The sequence below is a fragment of the Salmo trutta genome, chromosome 2, assembly GCF_901001165.1.
Source record: "Salmo trutta chromosome 2, fSalTru1.1, whole genome shotgun sequence".
In the NCBI taxonomy this organism is placed as follows: Eukaryota; Metazoa; Chordata; class Actinopteri; order Salmoniformes; family Salmonidae; genus Salmo; species Salmo trutta.
In genome coordinates this window covers 11205619-11218609 of record NC_042958.1, presented here as the reverse complement: position 1 = coordinate 11218609, position 12991 = coordinate 11205619, and the positions used below count along the sequence as shown (strand labels likewise).

The window sequence follows — 12991 nt, the reverse complement described above, 5'->3', positions numbered from 1 at the left end:
CTGGTACAGTCCTTGAACCCAGGTGTGGTACAGTCCCTGAACCCAGGTCTGGTACAGTCCTTGAACCCAGGTGTGGTACAGTCCCTGAACCCAGGTCTGGTACAGTCCTTGAACCCAGGTCTGGTACAGTCCTTGAACCCAGGTGTGGTACAAGGACGCTGCATTAACATGCAAGTTCACCAAGATCTCACTTCAAACCGAGCCACATAAGAGGCAGCTTTGACAGACGGGTCGGTCATTTCCCCACATGGCTCCCCCTCTGTGAATTCTTGTGTGTTTTAAGAGGTTTTATTAAGGGAATGACAACAGGAGGGTTATTAGTATAGGCTGTTCTGGAGTGTGTCCAAACAAAAAATAAGTCATTTTCCACACTTTATTCTCATAAATGATCATCCAAAACAGCAAATGTTGATTTCTTACGTTGTGAAATGAATGACACATCATGAGAATGGCCGCAAGTGTTCAGATAAGAGATTCCATTTTGTCATCCTATTTATTGATTATCGGTTATCGGTGGAATTATCGGGCGATACCAATAGAGCGGTAAAAGGTCAATATCGGTGAACTGATATATTGATCGGGCTCTAATTACAACACACACAAATACACACACACACGTACACAAAAGAGTGGTCCATATACCCTCTACAATCTTCACATGACAAGAACAGAATAACAATAATGTTACCAAACGGATACAGCGAGAGACAACTCCGACACGGTGCTTTTATCTGGTGAATGTGTAGCAACAGTACTTGAAAGAATTCTGAGCTAAATGTCCAAGCGGTCAGGCAAAGTCAAGGACATTTCTCACAACCTCTCTATCTTGTTTGCTCTTTCTCATTTGCGCCCCCTCTCCCTCTCTCCCTCTCTCCCCTCTCTCCCTCTCTCCCCTCTCTCCCTCTCTCCCTCTCTCCCCTCTCTCCCTCTCTCCCCTCTCTCCCTCTCTCCCTCTCTCCCTCTCTCTTTGGCATGTACTCCTAATTGCATTTCAGTTCCAAAAAGTCAGGACTCAGGACAGGATTTTGGGAGGGATTAGTTTAACCCCGTTCACAGGAAAACACTTTTTTCTGATTTAAATGAGGTTGTTTGGGAGATTAACCAGCACATTAGTGCCCCCTAAACAGGAAATAACAGGGGAGAGACAGGGACATGATGGATAAGAGAGGAGATCCATCAGAGCCTATTTAATTCTGATTATATAAGACAGACAAAACTACCTTTTGAAGAAGGGTCAAGCCATTTTACTTTGTCTCTGTTGAGGATTTGGGATGGCAATGGGCATCAAAGGCCTTATGATCCTAGGGAAATGTTGATGTATATTTAGAATAATTGAAAAATTGAAGTGGCTTGACTTTGTATGATGCGTTGATGATGGTTTCAGGCAAAAGTTATTTGAACTGAATGAAAATATAATGTAGGTATAGGGCTGTGGCGGTCATAAAATTTTGTCAGCCGGTGATTGTCAAGCAAATAACTGCTGGTCTCATGGTAATTGATTGTTAATTGACATAAACACATTTAGCATCTCCTGGCTTCCACACATAGCCTACAAGCCACTGAGGCAGACCTTTGGAACATCTACATTTTAAAAAGTCTAATAAATCCATGTAATATAGCCTACACCATCACAATAAATCCATTATTTATTTTAGACAGGTCTAAAGAAACATGGTATGAAGTAAATGTAGTCTATTTCAAGAGAACCGAATAGCATACTCTGAGTTGTCCTTATGTTAGGCCCTGATCTGGATATGCCATATTGCCATGGCCTACACTACTTCATTTAGCAGACAATATTTGCTTAGAATTCCGTGGGATTATTTTATATTATGTTATAGTATGAAGAAAACAATTGAACATAGCTGAATAAAATAGAAAGGATATGTTTTCCATATGATTTGAGGAAGTGCAAACATGTGGCTATTTTGTGTTGAGCGCTTAACACCTCTTAAGGATCTGACCCTTTTTTTTTTTTACAATTTTCGCCTAAAATGACATACCCAAATCTAACTGCCTGTAGCTCAGGACCTGATGCAAGGATATGCATATTCTTGATACCATTTGAAAGGAAACACTTTGACGTTTGCCGAAATGTGAAATTAATTTAGGAAAATATAACACATTAGATCTGGTAAAAGATAATACAAACAAAAAACATGCGTTTATTTTTTATTTTTTTCTCATCACCTTTGAAATGCAAGAGAAAGGCCATAATATAATATTGCAGTTTAAGCGCAATTTTTATTTTGACCACTAGATGGAAGCAGTGTGTGTGCAAAGTCTCAGATTGATCCAGTGAAGTATTGCAATACTGGACAATATTTTGTATCCAGGCTGCCCAAATGTGCCGAATTGGTCAATTGATAAATTTTCAAGTACATAACTATAGAGAACATACAAAAATGAGATGGTAATACAAAATTCAAGTTTACACACTCCCAGAAATGTTATACATGATGGATCATTAGCTTATACACTAACTTTCACACATCTAGATGGCCCGGGCGGGGTAGGTGTGGAGCCAGAGACAGCAGGGGTTCAAACTGTAGAACCCAGTTCCAATATTTGTATATAAAAATTGGTTTTATCAAACAAAACTATGCTAAATTTTATCTCTGGGACCCTCAGCATGACAAATCAGAGCAAGATTACTGAATGTAAGTACATTATTTACCTTCAGAGGTGAATGTATCAAACCAGTTGCTGCGATAAAAGTTTTTTGTTGTTGTGCACTCTCCTCAAACAATAGCATGGTATTTTCTCACTGTAATAGCTACTGTAAATTGGACAGTGCAGTTGGATAAACAAGAATTTAAGCTTTCTGCCCATATAAGACATGTCTATGTCCTGGGAAATGTTCTTGTTACTTACAACGTCATGCTAATCACATTAGTGCACGTTAGCTCAACCGTCCCTATCATGACTCAAGGCGAGACCCAGATGCAGACACAGGAGGCAGATGGTTGGAGTTTAAGATGTTTAATAAATCCAAAGGGAGTAGGCAAGAGAATGGTCGTGGCCAGGTAAAAGGTCAAAACCAGTTCAGAGTTCAGGAGGTACTGAAGGGCAGGCAGGCTTAAGGTCAGGGTAGGCAGAATGGTCAGGCAGGCAGGCATGGAGTCTAGAAAACAAGCAAGGGTCAAAACTGGGAGGTCTAGCAAAAGGAGAAAAGGCAAAGCAGGAAAATGGGAAAGTCTGGTAGGCTTGGACAAACTGGCACAGAGAGACACACAGGGATAAATACACTGGGGAAAACAAGTGACACCTGGAAGGGGTGGAGACAATAAGAAGGGGTAGAGACAGGTGAAACAGATCAGGTGAATGCACCAATTTGTAAGTCGCTCTGGATAAGAGCGTCTGCTAAATGACGTAAATGTAAATGTAAATCAGGGTGTGACCGTCCTGGTATAGGGACACCAATTCCGTAGAGGTTAATTACAAAGAAACAGGTCCTCCTATTATGCTTAATTTAGAGTTATTTATGCAACTTTAGTTGTAATGCAAATGTTAGGCTATATGTTTAGATTTTTTACACATTTTACACATTTTTGTGGCCACAATGGCCACAAAAGTCATGGATTTTTTTAGGGGGTATGCCGCCGGGAAATTCCAGGCATGATCAAGTGCTTGTCAAATTGTGAATGAGAGACTGATGAAGTGTGTACCACCTGCACAAAAAAACAAAGCAGAGGTCATGCCTTTCATGCAACTTTTTTCAAATCATCATTAGATTCACATCATGCAGCTTTAAAATGTGTAAAAAAATCTAAACATATAGCCTAACATTTGCATTACAACCCTTGGGCTGAATATAATAATTATAATTCCCTTCTCCCGGCTGAGTGCTCTGAAACACCTCTCACTCACATGGCTCTCTCAGATAGCTCAATTCTCATTAGCCAATGCCCGTCACTTGATCAGGTCTTTCTCACAGGCTACAAGTGAAGACAGACACATCGGGACGGAACTGCGCACGTCTTTATCCAATTCCGAAGTGCATATTAAAGATATTGGAAAAACTGTCCACATTTACTTTTCGTCAGCCAACAAGTTGAGTAGGCCTAACGAACAGCAAAAGCACTAGCCTATGTCAATCTACTATCCCCCATAGTACAAAAGTTGACCTATTCTACACTGTGCGAGAATTGAATGTTCCAAACATAGTCTGGGACAGTTGTGGGATGCGATAGATCCCAAAGTAATACAACCACTAGCATAAAAAAAAGGTTTTTACGCAATGTGGCTCACGCAACAGATCAGAACATTTAGCTTAAAATGTTGATAAACTATTAGGCTATTTCTTCACATTATAAGCGCAGCACACGGCAGTAGGCTATAAGCACCAATATTCCAAAATGCAATCAATGAGCTGGAAAACACCATTCTCAAAAGTGACCACAAATGTGATTTTGCATTTAATGCTTTTATTATAAAGGTGCATTTTAATTTGTATGCATTTTTACCTTCCCCAAACATGAAACTCACACGCTGCTTATGTATGCTAGTTGTAAAGGGGATTAATGTGCTTAATTTTAAGAAGTTATTTGGCCACTCTATTTGTGATACAAACCTTATCAAAATATATAGGCCTATGGGCTAGGCTAAATGAGGTGTGCGATTATGATTTTTTAAAGTTGCCAAAAAAAGGCATGTGCTCTTTCTTGCTTTACTGCGCAGAAGCTGGGCATCATTCACAAGTGATAGGCCAATATTGTCACCCATCAGACTATTCTTGATTTAATCTGATCTATACTTATTCTAAATAATATACTGTGGCCTCCTGAGTGGCACAGTGGTCTGCATCCCAGTGCTAGCTGTGCCACTAGAGATTCTGGGTTTGAGTCCAGGCTCTGTCGCAGCTGGCCGTGACTGGGAGACCCATTTTGCCCAGCGTCGTCCTGGTTAGGGGAGGGTTTGGCTGGCAGGGATGTCCTTGTCCCATCGCGCACTAGCGACTCCTGTGGCAGGCCGGGCGAGGTGCACTCCGACACAGTCGCCCGGTATACAGTGTTTCCTCCGACACATTGGTGTGGCTGGCTTCCGGGTTAAGTGGGCATTGTGTCAAGAAGCAGTGCGGCTTGTGTTTCAGAGGACACACAGCTCTCGACCTTTGCCTCTCCTGAGTCCGTACGGGAGTTGCAGTGATGAGACAAGACTTTAACTACCATTTGAGGAGAAAAAGGGATACATTTTTAAAAATAATAATAACATTCTGTAAGTGTGATATTTGTTTTGATTTAGAATGGGCCATTATCATGCACCTGTCTCAAAACAGGCAGGGGAGAAAATATATGTAAAATATATGTAATTTATGCACTTAAATAGCGAATTAAGGGCGCTTTTCTTGTGGTTCATTTTCATGACAAGCCAGGTAGGCTATACTCCTGTTGTAAAGTTGAGAAATAAATATACTAGGCCTAGCTTATAGAAAGCTGATGGGATTCTCCTCTTTTTAATAGAGGCCAACACTGTTTTCTCACACAATTGCATAGCCTATAGAAATGTTACGCAACATGAGCTCATGGGTTCTCATGAAGTGTTTGATTAGATTTTTGATTACATTTGCATTGATGTCAGAGTGATTAGAGGGACAATAGAGTGTTGAGTACCAGGCAGTTAGCAAGTTTGGTAGGCCACTAATGACCATTAGCAGCATCAGAGCTCGGAGAAGCCTAATTACCGTGACTAAACGGTCATGTGGAATTTGACTGCGATCATGACTCGTGTGGCGATAATACGGTCACCGTACAGCCCTATGTAGGTATTGTATCACACTATAATGGTTGGACTATCTCACTCCGATTAAGAGGATGTTGTGTGTCCTTTGCTTGATCAGAAAGGAATATGTGCTGTAGTGATAATCTCTCACAAGTGGACTCCTTTTTCCCAAAATACTTGTTTTTCCCACACATTTTCCATCATTGTCCATTTATTCATGTTTTGGGAGCATTGAACTGAACCCATGCCTTTAATGGTAGTAGTACTTAACCACATTGGATGGATCTTGATAATTACATAATTTAATTCTTACTGTAACAACATAGAGTGCATTCGGGAAGTATTCAGACCCCTTGACTTTTTCCACATTTTGCATTGTTCTAAAATGGATAACATTTTCCCTCATCAATCTACACATAATATTCCATAATGTCAAAGCAAAAACAATGTTTGCTGAAATATCACATTTACATAAGTATTCAGACTTTTTACTCAGTACTTTGTTGAAATACCTTTGGCAGTGATTATAGCCTTGGGTCTTCTTGGGTATGACGTTACAAGCTTGGCACACCTGCACAGCTATTTACAGGTCTCTCCAGAGATGTTCGATCAAGTTTAAGTCCGGGCTCTGGCTGGGCCACTCAAGGACATTCAGAGACGTGTCCCAAAGCCACTCCTGCCATATCTTGGCTATCTGCTTAGGGTCGTTGTCCTGTTTGAAGTTGAACCTTCGCCCCAGTCTTAGGTTCTGAGCGCTCTGGAGCAGGTTTTCATTAATGCTGTCTCTGTACTTTGCGCCGTTCATCTTTCCCTCGATCCTGACTAGTCTCCCAGTCCTTGCTGCTGAACAACATCCCCATAGCATGATGCTGCTACCACCATGCTTCATCGTAGGGATGGTGCCTAGTTTCCTCCAGACATGACGCTTGGCATTCAGGCCAAAGAGTTAAATCTTGGTTTCATCAGACCAGAGAATCTTGTTTCTCATGGTCTGACAGTCCTTTGGGTGCCTTTTGGCAAACTCCAAGTGAGCTGTCATATACCTTTTACTGAGGAGTGGTTTCCGTCTGGCCACTCTACCATAAAGGCCTGATTGGTGGAGTGCTGTAGAGATGGCTGTCCTTCTGGAAGGGTCTCCCATCTCCACAGAGGAACTCTGGAGCTCTGTCAGAGTGACCATCGGGTTCTTGGTCACCTCCCTGACCAAGGCTCATCTCCCCTGAGTTTGGCTGAGCGGACAGTTCTAGGAATAGTCTTGGTGGTTCCAAACGTCTTCCATTTAAGAATGATCTTGGGGACCTTCAATGCTGCAGACATTTTTTGGTACCCTCCCCTAGATCTGTGCTTTGACACAATCCTGTCTCGGAGCTCTACGGACAATCCCTTCGACCTCATGGCTTGGTTTTTGCTTTGACATGCACTGTCAACTGTGGGACCTTATATAGACAGGTGTGTGCCTTTCCAAATCATGTCCAATCAATTGAATTTGCCACAGGTGGACTCCAATCAAGTTGTAGAAACATCTCAAGGATGATCAATGGAAACAGGATTCACCTGGGCTCAATTTCGAGTCTCATAGAAAAGAGTCTGAATACTTATGTAAAAGGGGTATTTCTGTTTTTTTATTTTTAATACATTTGCAAAAAATTCCCCAAAACTGTTTTCGCTTTGTCAGTATGGGGTATTGTGTGTAGATTGATGAGGAAAAACATTTATTTCATCAATTTTAGAATACGGCTGTAACGTAACAAAATGCGGAAAAGGGAAGGGGTCTGAATACTTTCCGAATGCATCGTATACTGTTATTTGTTTTGTACTATTACGCAACTACATTGTGAGTAGACTATATTAATTATGTTAATTAACCCATCAACCTACTCTCCGTAGTAACAAAGAACTATGTACTCCTGTTGCGCTATAATTCTATATTTGGGGGGATTATTCCTGATCGCTTTGTCGCCAAATCTAATTATGAACTTTGGCTCCCAGGTAGGCATGAAGAGCTTTGTGCAATTATAGTGTTATTACAGTGTTGCTTTATAATTCTCTTGATTCTCTAACTTCCTTAGCCCATGATGTGTACAATACAACCGGCTCTGTGTTGCTGAGTTTTCTGGACTGACTGCTGCGTCCACGGAACAATTTTTTCTCCCTCCTGCACGTGCCCCTGCACCTGCTAGTGTTCAGTCAAGCATAGACTTCCCAAAGAAAGACTCAATAGTCTATAAATATCACCCCCTCACAAAACACTGCTCCCTACAGATCTGCTATCTTAATTTGATCACTGCGCTGCAGGAAATGCAAATTGTAGTGTATTCAAGGTTTAACCTCGTCAGGCCAAAGGACGGTGGGGGGTTGGTAGCATAGCGGTTATAGTGTTAGGCCGGTAACCGAAAGGTTGCTAGTTCAAATCCCTGAGCAATATGATAAAACTGGCTCGCATGAGAACCGCCAAAGGAACAGAAGACCCAGAGTTGCCTCTGCTGCAGAGAAGAGTTCATTAGAGGTAACTGCACCTCAGATTGCACCCCAAATAAATATTTCACAGAGTTAAAGTAACAGACACATCTCAACACCAATTGTTTAGAGGAGACTGCGTGAATCATGCCTTCATGGTCGAATTGCTGCAATGAAACCACTACTAAAGGACACCAATAAGAAGAGGAGACTTGCTTGGGCCAAGAAACACAAGCAATGGACATTAGACTGGTGGAAATGAGTCTAAATTAGAAATTCTTGGTTCCAACTGCCGTGTCTTTGTGAGACGCAGAGTGGTTGAACTGATGATCACTGCATGTGTGGTTCCCACCGTGAAGCATGGAGGAGGAGGTGTGATGGTGTGGGGCTGCTTTGCTGGTGACACTGTCCGTGATTTATTTAGAATTCACACTTAACCATCATGGCTACCTCAGCATTCTGCAGTGATACGCCATCCCATCTGATTTGCGCTTAGAGGGACTATCATTTGTTTTTCAACAGGACAATGACCCAACACACCTCCAGGCTGTGTAAGGGCTATTTGACCAAGAAGGAGAGTGATGGAGTGCTACATCAGATGACCTGGCCTCCACAATCACCCGACCTCAACCCAATTGAGATGGTTTGGGATGAGTTGGACCGCAAAGTGAAGGAAAATCAGCCAACAAGTGCATATGTGGGAACTCCTTCAAGACTGTCTGAAAAGCATTCCTCATGAAGCTGGTTGATTGAATGCCAAGAGTGTGCAAAGCTGTCATCAAGGCAAAGGGTGGCTTCTTTGAAGAATCTCAAATTTGTTTAACACTTTTTCGTCAATGTAGAAAATAGTAAAAAATAAAGAAAAACCCTTGAATGAGTAGGAGTGTCCAAGGTTTTGACTGGTACATATGAATCCAATGGTACAAACAAACCGACGATGTTGAAAACAGGTTAGATGTCCAAAACGTGCCGACATCACGGTGGGACTGAAGGCAATCTAAAGTTTGTAATTTCCACTTAAACATTTCAGACTTGATTTGCCCTAAAGAAAAATGTGTCAACTCCTACAAAAATGTTGATTAATTATTATCCACATAATAATTCCCATTTATTGTTGCTGCAGGATTATTTACCTGCTGTAAGAAGCAGGGTCAAATTATGATTGCGTATCTGTACATACAAATTAGCTTAAGCTGAGGCTGAGAATAGAACACTAGCTTTGAGGCAGTGTGCTGCTCTTCCATGTAGTGCTCAACCTTTTGCTTTCGTGAGAAATTATTAAATGAATTAGTCCACACGCACACACACACACACACACACACACACACACACACACACACACACACACACACACACACACACACACACACACACACACACACACACACACACACACACACACTAAACTGTGATGGTGGAAAAGGAGGTACTGTGTCATTATGCTTAATGTCTCCTAAGCTTTGGGGTTTTACAAAAGTGTTATTAGTGATGATCTCCCTGAACAAAATGATCTCCACAGGTGGTCTTGTTCAAGGTAAAATCCTCGGGACCACCCAGGCTTTGGCTATGTATAACTAGCCAGGTAGATCCCAGCACACCTTTCCGTTCTCACACTGATCTGTGGTCTGTCTGTACCTTACAGGTAGTGAAGTGCATTCGTGGGGCATCAGCTTAATCCATGCATTACTGTGTGCACATATCACTGAACAGATGTCTTATTATCCTCTCATGATAGTAGAACTCTTAATCAGCAGAGGAAGTTCTGTAATAAAACCATCACGTTATACTGCTAGGAACCTGTCAACACAGGCACATGCCAGAAAAGCGCTACGCAGGGAAGTTGTGAGAGAGAGATGGAGAGTTCCAGAATAACAGAAGAGCAGAAGCAGAAGGGAGGGTGGGTTGGCAGGGCTTTGCTCAGAGCCAATCAACTGTCAGAGAAAAATATTGTGTTTGTGTGTGTGTGAGAGGGAGCGAGCGAGTTTAGTCTCCTTTTAGCAGCCTCTCTGTGATGCTGCCTATTTTAAAGGGACAACACACACTGCAGACAGCTGCACATGACAATCTACAGCAGCAGGGACTCTTGCTGCTGGATGCCTGTGGACCAGATATAACAAAGATTCAAAGAGAAGGAGGTAGAACAAGACAGCGAGAGCTAGAAAAAGATAGCGAGAGCGAGGAAGCTCCAGGGAAAGGAGGACAGAACTCTTTGTCTTGAAAAGTGTGTTTAAGAGGAATCGCTACTGAAAGTTTTTATGAGAGGCCAGCTCTCCTCTGGGGAGTGAAGCTTTCAGCCTGGCTGGCTACTTTCTTGCTCTTCCTTCAGGTGTTTCTACTGAGAACTATTTGGCTGGCTCACATCTCCAGTCTCTCCACACTGTCTATATCCCCTGGGACAATTCACGCGGATTGACGGTCACTACTCAGCACTGTCCTTGGATCAGTTTTGCACAGCTCCTAAATGAGAAGATTGACCTGGCTAGCCTGAGCAGGATCAGATTATCTTGGAGTGCGGATTTTGCGAGAAGGGGAACATTGAAGCTTGAATCGGGTCTTGTTCAGGCTTGATTGAATCCGATAACTCATATTTAGTCGGATATGTTCTACTTGGGTTTATATACTATACTTGTGTCCCATCGTGCCACATGAAGCGATTTGGGAGCCTGAGGGCGAGCAAGAAGAAGAAGGAGCCAGACAGACGGACAGGGAGGAGGCAGTCCGAGCCCCACGGCCTCTTGGGAAACAGTAAGTGGGCAGCATTTGTAGACACACTAATACCAATAGGTACTTAAACAGTTACATGTGTTTTAGTAGCCTAAGTTTGTTCATGAATGATAAAACTGTGTTAAGTCTTTAGAAAGTGTGAGTGTGTGAGTTTGTTTGGATCTAACATCAAAGTCCATTGTCTTCTCAAGTAGTTGATGTGATGACTGATGTCATGACTGATGTGATACTGGAAGGCTTCGGAAGCCTAAGATGTTATGATGTCACCAGAGGGTTGCTAGCATGAAAAGCCAGGGAGCAAGACAGAGTTTCTATTGAGGGTGAAATAAGGCAATTGGAACCATTAAGGCAGATCAATGATCTGTTACTGTAACATAGGGGAAGAAAATGCAGGGCCGGATTAAGAAATTATAATGCAGTGTCCCCCCCCCCCCCCCCCCCCACACACACACACACACTTCCTGGCACACCATCATTTTCAGTAAACAAATCCGTGCACCAAGATGTAAATTTACTTTTGAAGAAAAATACCCTTTATAATAAAGCCATAATAATGTTTGCCTTGTGGCATAGGATAGAGTTGAGAAGAGGCCTTTTTAGGATTTCCACACATGGCCAGGGCCAGATTTAGAAATCATAGGTCTTGAATTCAAACAAACAATAGCCCAGGCCAATGAAACAACACACATATTGTACAGTATTAAGAGGCAATATATATATATATATATACGGTGTATATATCATAGGCTACAGTAGGCTACTAAATAACATTTCCAGTGGCACACTGACTCACCTAATGATGAAGATGAAGCCATAGGCTACTACTCACAGTGATGGCCGATGTGCTCGTCGTGGCCGATGTGCTCGTCGTGGCAATAGCCTATCTCAAGATGAGCTACTTTGAAGAAAAGTGCTGCTGTTAGCTACAAATAGCTACAAATTGGGAGTTATTGAGAAAAAATATATGTTGGTTCTACAGACAAATTAGTCTTCTCTTTTCCGCAGTAGGCATTTGCTTTGCAAAACTGTACATTTTTACCACGATTGTATTTAGAAATCTGCAAAAGGCAAACCGACAGCCGCAACCAACCATAGAAATATAATCCATAGATGGCAGTTCCCATTCAAGTAAGGACTGTCAAATTGCCAGGGTAGGATTTTACAAAACCCTTCTATGGATTATATGTCTATGGTCACAATGCAGCAAGCTGTAGCCTATATTTGGGGAGCATGCTGCCCAAACTGCAGCCTGCCAGACTGTAGGCAACTGGTAACTTCCAACATATATATTTATTTTAACCTTTATTTAACTAGGCAAGTCAGTTAAGAACAAATTCTTATTTACAATGACGGCCTACACCAGCCAAACCTGGGCCAATTGTGGACCGCCCTATGGGACTCCCAATCAGGGCCAGTTGTGATACAGCCTGGATTCAAACCAGGGTATCTATAGTGATATCTCTAACACTGAGATGCAGTGCCTTAGACCGCTGCACCACTTGGGAACCCCAGAAAACACTTTAGTAAAAGAGGGCTACAAATAGTATGCTATGGTGTGGGGTGCATTTTCCTGGCATGGTTTAGGTCCACTTGTAGAATCTATGCCAAGGTGCGTAGAAGCTGTTCTGGTTGCTTGTGGTGGCCAAACACCCTTTTTAGACACTATGTTGGTGTTTCCTTTATTTTGCCAGTTACCTGTATGCGCTTGTGATAAAATGTAATCCAGTTATTTTTTGAGAAACTGTTGATCCTGTGTGACTAAATTATGCTCTCTAGTGTATTTTGAACATTAAGAGCAGGCTCCTGTGGTTGGATTTAAAAATAATAATAATAATAATGTTTTTATTATTTTTTAAATGCCTCTTGGGCTTTGGCCCAGCCCCTGACTCACACAATTGACCAGTCACATTTATTTATTATGCAGTTTATTTATTTATTTTTTATTAATCAGTTACCCAATCAAGGCAGGACCCCCCCAGTTACCCTCCTCCTCTCCTCCCTCCATCTGATGATTAGCAGAGTTGCAGCAGGTTGTCTACACTCATTGAGAGTGGGCTCCTGAATCCTCCTGTGGTTGGTGGTTGCAGTA

General features: G+C 42.0%; 1 protein-coding gene across 5 annotated transcripts in view; it reads left to right on the top strand.

The window, feature by feature from the left end:
* The window catches only part of prkag2a (protein kinase, AMP-activated, gamma 2 non-catalytic subunit a), a 149629-nt gene that overhangs the window by 66539 nt on the left and 70099 nt on the right, over window positions 1–12991 (top strand). The window contains exon 1 of one of the 5 annotated variants that reach the window (XM_029693829.1): window positions 10169–10923. The exons of the other annotated variants lie outside the window; for them this stretch is intronic. Coding sequence (XP_029549689.1) covers window positions 10824–10923 — 100 coding nt within the window. The 5' untranslated portion in view covers window positions 10169–10823. Of the gene's footprint in view, window positions 1–10168; window positions 10924–12991 lie in introns of those variants that run through there. 5 annotated transcript variants of the gene reach the window in all.